The sequence below is a fragment of the Bubalus bubalis genome, chromosome 3 (genome assembly GCF_019923935.1).
Source record: "Bubalus bubalis isolate 160015118507 breed Murrah chromosome 3, NDDB_SH_1, whole genome shotgun sequence".
Classification (NCBI taxonomy): Eukaryota; Metazoa; Chordata; class Mammalia; order Artiodactyla; family Bovidae; genus Bubalus; species Bubalus bubalis.
In genome coordinates this window covers 37,846,311-37,852,852 of record NC_059159.1, presented here as the reverse complement: position 1 = coordinate 37,852,852, position 6,542 = coordinate 37,846,311, and the positions used below count along the sequence as shown (strand labels likewise).

The window sequence follows — 6,542 nt, the reverse complement described above, 5'->3', positions numbered from 1 at the left end:
TTTCTTTTACATCATCCTTTATTAATTTACTTATTGTTAACATGAATTCAAAGCAGGCATACAGTTTCTTTTATAGTAGAGCAAATCAGGAAATAGACACAATTTGCCATCAGCAAATCTTAATCTTCAGAAAACAACATCTCCACAAGGTTGGCCTGAAGACACTCAGATTCTACCAGTTTTTGAGGCTGTAAGAGAAGAACAGTCATATCTTAACCCACGGTTACAAAAATGTTATTTGGAAGGGAATGAGTTGTTATGCTTTGAATGACACAAGTCTTGGAACAGAGAAATTAGGCCATACAGAAACTATCAACTAGTTGTAACAAGTTTTATGAAATAGTTAAGATATTTACCTTAAGGTGAATCATTAAAATACTTGGTTCCATGGACTAAAACAGGAGAGAGCAAGCCCAATTTCACCCCTTCCCCTTAACTCTAATTTAGAGAATCCCAGGGCCATGACTAGAGGAGGTGCCCTTTCATTTCCTCCAGGATTATGAATTAAGTTGAAAACAACTATTGATGCCACTGTTTTAAGGAATTATATGTGAATCAGCCTTCTTCAGCAGTGGTTACAGAATTTTAAAATAAGTGGCTTTTAAAAGGCACGAAAAAAACCCCAGTATTTGCATTATTAATATGTTATTGGGATTGGCCATAGGGATGAACGGCCAAGTTGTCTGTTTTGAATGCATTGCGGAGAGCAGTATGATGTTTGGGATGAAATGTCAAGATCTTTTCAAATTTGAATCCAGAACAAGTGAAGAGTGTTGATAGGGTGAACTGTATCTCCAAAACAGTTAAAGAAGGATACTCACTGTTCCATACTTAAGTAGTGTAGGCACTGCGGTTAATTTCAGGTTTTTCCTGAAGTCATTATTTGGATCTTTCCAACTATTTTAAAAGAGAAAATGATCATGAAAAAGATTTACTTGGTTTCTTAAAGTCGGCTGGATATTTGATACATTCCCACTTTTAGCCTTTAGTAATCATTTTTGTTGTAAACATTTAAAAAACCTTGAGGTCTATGACCTATTCTCCTGTGCAAAATTTCATTTAAGTGAATATATACTAAGATATAAAATAAATGTAAAGGCAATTAAGTTCTGAACTAACATCAGGCCAAATTATTGAATTGCCCTTACCTAATACAAAGGGCTGAACATTCAAAATTTTAATTTGTATTTATTATCTTTTACTTGCTTGACTTATCCATGACTGAACCTTAGAGCTCAGAAGCTGAATCACAAAGGCCCTTCTCGCCTGTATGGAAAAGTCTAGTGCGTGTCTGAGAAATAGAGTACCCATTGCCACTTACTAAGGTTTTTCTCCTACTTGGCAGTAGATGAACACACATCCTTCACCAACATGCTTCAGCCCCTCTCGTACGACTGGTTCAGCTTTTTAAAAAGTTGATAAAAATGAAAGTAATTACACACCAACTCGACAATCAGGCGCTGACAAACGGCGTCCCTCTCCCCTTCAGTCTTGGTAAGTACTTAGACTACCGTGCAGTTAACTGAGGTTAACACAAGTTAGGTGGTGGTTTTTTTTTTCCTGATTTGAGAAATCAAAACTCCTTTAAGGGTAAGGTCCGACTCTCAGTCCTGATTTGTCCCCAGGCCACAGGTCCAACTCTCAGTCCTGATTTGTCCCCAGGCCACAGCGCCCAGCACAAAGACATAAATCTTTGCTGAATTACGGAAAAGAGACCATCTCACGTGTCCTGCAAGACACTAGTCATACCGGGGAAGTGAAAAGTTCTAAAGGACTAGATTCCAAGATTACCTGGATCGAATGATTAGAAGAGCACTTTTGGTGGGGCAGAAAGGTCTTAATATATTGAGAGTCGAAACAGGGCAGGAAAAGGCAAGAGGAAAGCTCAAATCGCCCTGCGGGAGTCCAGAAGCAAGACTCCCTCCGCTTCCTCTCCACCCGGCTATCTGGCTATAACCTCGGCCTTCCAGCCACTTCCTCTGGGCAGCTAGCTGCCTCCCAAAATCCTGGTCTCACCCTGCACGCAGTCGGGGCACCAGCTTTTCCCTTCGGCGTCCTTAGAACCAGAAAAGTAGGCGAAAATGGTCTTGTCACTGTGCTGCTCCACCACCTGCATGAACTCCTCGTAGCCGGACACGCTCACCTCTTTGTAGCTGGCCATCGGGAAAGCGTGCCTCGGAACACAAGGGATGTCTCGGGTTCCGCCACTGCGGGGCGGGGCTCTGTGCGGGGTGGGGCGAAGCAGTATCTGAATGGGCGGGGGTTGGGGCGGGGCCTGGGGGAGCGCGCCCGGCTCTGCGGTGCTATGGGAGCCTCTGAGGGCCAAAACGCCTCCGCACAGTCTGTCTGCTCTGGTTTGTCAGGTCTTTCTGCCCCGGTGGTACCCCGCAACCCCGGCTTCTGCCCTAGTCTGGTCCCGGTTCCAGCCCCATATGCAGTGGATGCAAAACCTGCCGCGGCGCGGTCCCTGAGCCCCTTGGTGGCTCCGGAGCTTTAATGGCTCCCAGGTTGCGCTGCGTCTGTTGCCATGGCGACTAGGCCAGCGGCCGGAAGCGGGGCCTAGTCGCGACCCACCCCCTGCCGGCTTCCTGGTAGCCGCACCGCTCCCCAGGCCAGGTGGGCTCCAGCTAGAGCTGGGGGGATTCTGGGAACCTGCGGTAGGAGTCAGCGATCTGAGGGAGAGGAGACTTTGACCCGGGGCGGATCCTGCCGCTTGTCGGCACTAGTTATCTTTTCTTCTGCCGAGGCGTTAGTTGGGGGCGGGCGTCCGGGACTGGGCGGGAGTAGGGGGCTGGGAGGGAAGAAGGCTTCGAGGGCTAGAGCTGAGTGTGTGAGAGCGTGTGTGGAGCCGCCCTCGGAGCTCGTTCTGAGACAGAAAGTGCCCCGGGGCTGCGTTGGGAAGGCGGGAGTCATCCTGGAGCGATGAGTGGGGCGGCTGGCCAAGGGGCCTTGCCCGGGCCGAGCGTGCGTGAGCTCCCGGCGGAGAGACCGGGCCTGTGCGTGGGACCCAGCCGGTCCGGACGCGGAGTCCGGCGGCCGTGGGGGAAGAGATGGGGTGCAGGAGTGTTCCGAGGGCGTGGAACTAGGCGCCGGGCGAGGTCTTCCGTGCGGGAGACGCGCTGCGTGAGTGCGGACAGGCTGCCGAACCGTCGGCGGCCATGGGGGAGAAGACAAGCAGCGGGAAAAGCCCAGGCCTCGGGGGAAAACGAGGCTGCGGGAACACCTGGCGCTGTAGTCTCGAAGGAGGCTGCACGAGACCGTGGGACCGTGTGGGTAAACGGGGCTGTGGGGGAACCGCAGGTGGTGGGGCCTGTCGGCTCTGTATGGGTGACTGGCACTGGGGAGGAGGAGACGGTTTACAGGAGTCCCCGGGGCTGTGAGAGAAAAGGTCGTCCGGGATCCTTGGGGCATGGGAGCATTCTGGAACTGTGGTTGAAGGTGCAGGCTATGAGGGCAGCTTCAGGAGGTGGGCAACGAAGCAGAGTCGAGCTCCATCCTGTGCCCGCAGGAGAGGGGCCGGTTGAAAGGGGGGTTCCTGGCCGGGCTTCGTGGGTAGAGACCAGCCGTGAAGGTCTCACCGGACCCTGGGTGAAAGGACAGGCGGGGGCAGCCCCCCGGGGCCGGGGACTATCCATCCCTCCGGGCCCAGGGGCAGGCTGTGAGAGGGCCATGGGCTGCTGTGGGCAGGGCCAGGCTGTGAGAATGCCACCTGTGGCTATGCCTGGAACTCTGGAGGCAAGTTCCGGGATTGCCCCACACCTGCCTGGGAGGGGACAAGCTGTGGGGGTCCCTGGGCCCTTGGAGGGGATTGGCTATGGGGTTGCCCCCAGGTCTTCAGTAAAAGGACTGACTGTGGGGGTGCCCGGGGCCATGGGGTGGCCTGAGGCCGTGGAGGTACCCAGGGCTGTGGCGGGAGAGCTCTGCTGTGGGGGGGCTCCGGATCCTTGGGGGAGACAGCGGGCAGCACAGGTGCCTGGGGCTCTGGCACAGGAGGTGATCTGTGGGCATACCACAGGCTTTTGGGGGAGAGGGCAGACCGCAGCTGTGCACAGAGCGGCCCAAGGGGACACCCCCTCTGTGGATGCCCCAGCTGTGTGGCAGAGGAGACGAGCTGTGGGGGAGACAGGCCCCGGGACACTTCCTGGCCTGTGGGGCACCAGCCAGCCTGTAGAGGTGCCTTGTGCTATTGAAGAGGGAGTGAGATGTGGGGGTGACCCGTGCTGCAGGGAAAGGGGACAGGCCGGGTGGGCAGAGACAGGCTCTGGGGGCAACTCAGGGTCCTGGGAAGCTGCCCAGACTGCAGGCTGGGCAATGTGTGGTCCCGAGGAGCAGGAGGCAGGCCCTGGCAGTGTTCCAGGCCACTGGGGTATAGGACAGGCTACAGGGGTACCTTGGGCTCCTGGGACAGAGACAGGGTGTGGGTGTGTCCTGGGCCTGTGGGGAACACAGCAGCCATTGGGGGTGTCCCAGGCGGTGGGATTATCGGGGACCAGAGGAGTGCAGACCAGCTGCTGCTGCGTCCCGGGCCTGTGGGCTAGACAGCAGGCTCTGGGGGTGCCTCTGGCTGAGGCAGTGCCGGCCGTGGTCAGAGAGGAGACCTATGGTGGGAACGTCTTGGGTCTCCTGGAAAGGAGGCAGGCTCTAGGGGAGCAGGAGGCTGTAGTGCCCGCCGCTGTAGGGGGTCCTGGGTCTATGTGTCCGGAGACTGGCTGTGGGGACTCTTCCTGTCTATGCCTAAGGAGACAGGCTGTAGGGCTGTCTGAGCTCGTGAGGGTGCCAGAGACAGCTGGGGTGTCCAGCTACAGGTGTGCCCTTGCTCCATGTGTGCTAAGTTCTGGGAGTGAAGCTGCCAGGGTGCCCGCCGCTGTGTGGGTGTCTGACTCTGTGGGTCAGGAAGGCAGCTCCAGGGAGGACTGGAACCTGCGGGCAGGGGTTCATCCTGCCAGGAGACCCACGGCTTCAGGGGTACCCATGGCTCCCCAGGAGCTGTGGTTGGCAGGGGAGGATGCTGGCTTGTGGGGAAGGAGACAGAGTGCCAGGGTGCCCATGGCTGCTGAGGTGCCCCGGGCTCCTGGGGTGTGTGGATCCCTGGGGGTGGAGACTGGCTCTGGAGATTTCTCGCACTTGCCGGGGAGGAGACAGACAGCAGGAGTTTCTCTGACTGCAGGGGTGTTTGCAGATGCCGGAGTGCCCATGGCTCTCAGGGCGCCTCGGCCTGTGCAGGAGTTGGCTGGTTCTGGAGGTGTCTCAGGCTTGTGCAGGGAGAGAGAGACAGTGTGGGGACCTATGGATGCCGTGGATCCCACCAGAATGGGGATGCCCACCACTGCCAGAGTGCCTGGGCCCATGAGTGAAGAGATGAGGCCTGGGGGCATCTCAGGCTTGGTGAGAGGGAGACAGTCTGGGGGAGCACGTGTGGCCATGGGGCTGCACACAGCCATGGGGATGCCAGGGCCTGTGGGGGAGGAGATGCTCTCTGGGCATTTCTCGAGCTTATCAGGAAGCAGACAGACTGCTGAGGTGCCGGTGGCGGCTGCCAGCATTTCCCTGACGGTGGGGGTGCCCACAGCTGCTGGGGCCCCTGGACCGCTGGTGGGCGATGTTATTTCTGGGGATAGCTCAGGTGAATGGGGAAGGAGACCCGTGACTGAGGTGCCTGTGGCTGCCAGGGCTGTAGGACTTGTGGACAGGGAGACTGGCTCTGAAGGCGTTGCAGACCCATGGAGGAGACCTGACGGAGCCGTCCCTGAGGCTGCGAGGGTGCCTCTGTCTTTGGGGGTGCTTGCAGCTGTAGGAGTTCCCATGGCAGGACCCAGGCCTGCGGTGGTGTGGGTGACTGGGCCTGCAGGAGAAGAACCCAGGGCAGCTGTCTCAGACCTCACAGGAGTGAGGAGACAGTTCACAGAGGGCCCCAGGGCTCCCCCCACAGGGGAGATCGGAGGTAGAAATGTCCTGGGGCTGGCCGGGAGGAGCCAGCCAGTGGGGGTGTCTTACACCTGTGGGCATGGGACCAGGTTATGGAGGTGCCTGAGGTCAGTGGGGGAAGAACTGGACTATGAGAACATGCCAGGAGTGTCCGGAACAGGTGTGACTGTGGGGGAGAATGAAGCTGAGGAGGTGCCCCCAGTTTCACGGGAGGAGACAGGCAGCGCCCTCATCAGAGATCACGCACGGCAGGGTGGGAGGAGACAGGCTGGAGGAGAGTCTGCCGTCAGGGCGGGGGGGAACAATTTGGGAGACAGTTTTGAAGGGGAGGACAGATTGAGGGGGGCGTTCCACTAGTAAAGATGGCGTTGGGGGATCCTGGGGCTCTTGGGGAGGGAACAGGTTGGGGAGAGATTTGTCCTGTGGTGTGGGGATGTCTTGGGATGGAGGAGAGAGGCTTTGTGGAGACACCTCAACACATATGGGATGGCAAATCGGGAGGTTCCCTGGTGCAGTGGGAAAGGGACAGGTTGCAAGGAGAGGGATGTCCTCTCCTTTGTATGGAAACTTTGTATGGCGGAAAGGTTTGGGGTCGGTGTCCCTGGACTTTGTGTGTG

General features: G+C 56.6%; 3 protein-coding genes across 5 annotated transcripts in view; 2 read left to right on the top strand and 1 right to left on the bottom strand.

Annotated features, from left to right (window-relative positions):
• On the bottom strand, window positions 1-2,229 carry TXNDC17 (thioredoxin domain containing 17). Its single transcript, XM_006060011.3, has 4 exons — window positions 2,017-2,229; window positions 1,322-1,403; window positions 822-897; window positions 1-188 (listed from the first exon to the last, which is right to left on the bottom strand). The coding sequence occupies exons 1-4, from the start codon at window positions 2,159-2,161 to the stop codon at window positions 120-122; spliced, it is 372 nt and encodes a 123-aa protein (XP_006060073.1). The 5' UTR covers window positions 2,162-2,229; the 3' UTR covers window positions 1-119.
• Window positions 2,230-2,383: 154 nt separating this feature from the next.
• The window catches only part of KIAA0753 (KIAA0753 ortholog), a 63,088-nt gene continuing 58,929 nt past the window's right edge, over window positions 2,384-6,542 (top strand). For 2 of the 3 annotated variants that reach the window (XM_025280784.3, XM_044939412.2), the window contains exon 1: window positions 2,384-2,616. The gene's annotated coding sequence lies outside the window, so the exon portion shown is untranslated. Of the gene's footprint in view, window positions 2,617-3,158; window positions 3,270-6,542 lie in introns of those variants that run through there. The other variant, XM_044939413.2, reaches the window with a different exon arrangement.
• On the top strand, window positions 2,631-6,282 carry LOC123332665 (collagen alpha-2(I) chain). Its single transcript, XM_044939418.2, has one exon. It carries the CDS (start codon window positions 2,923-2,925, stop codon window positions 6,280-6,282), a length of 3,360 nt encoding a protein of 1,119 aa, XP_044795353.2. The 5' UTR covers window positions 2,631-2,922.

Coding starts and splice junctions, on each gene's coding strand:
- TXNDC17 (XM_006060011.3), bottom strand. CDS start 2,161: ATGGCCAGCTACAAAGAGGTGAGCGTGTCCGGCTACGAGGAGTTCATG. Junction 1,404..2,016: donor GTGCCCCGACTGCGTGCAGG/GTGAGACCAGGA, acceptor CTTTTTAAAAAG/CTGAACCAGTCGTACGAGAG. Junction 189..821: donor CACTACTTAAGTATGGAACA/GTGAGTATCCTT, acceptor CTTCTCTTACAG/CCTCAAAAACTGGTAGAATC.
- LOC123332665 (XM_044939418.2), top strand. CDS start 2,923: ATGAGTGGGGCGGCTGGCCAAGGGGCCTTGCCCGGGCCGAGCGTGCGT.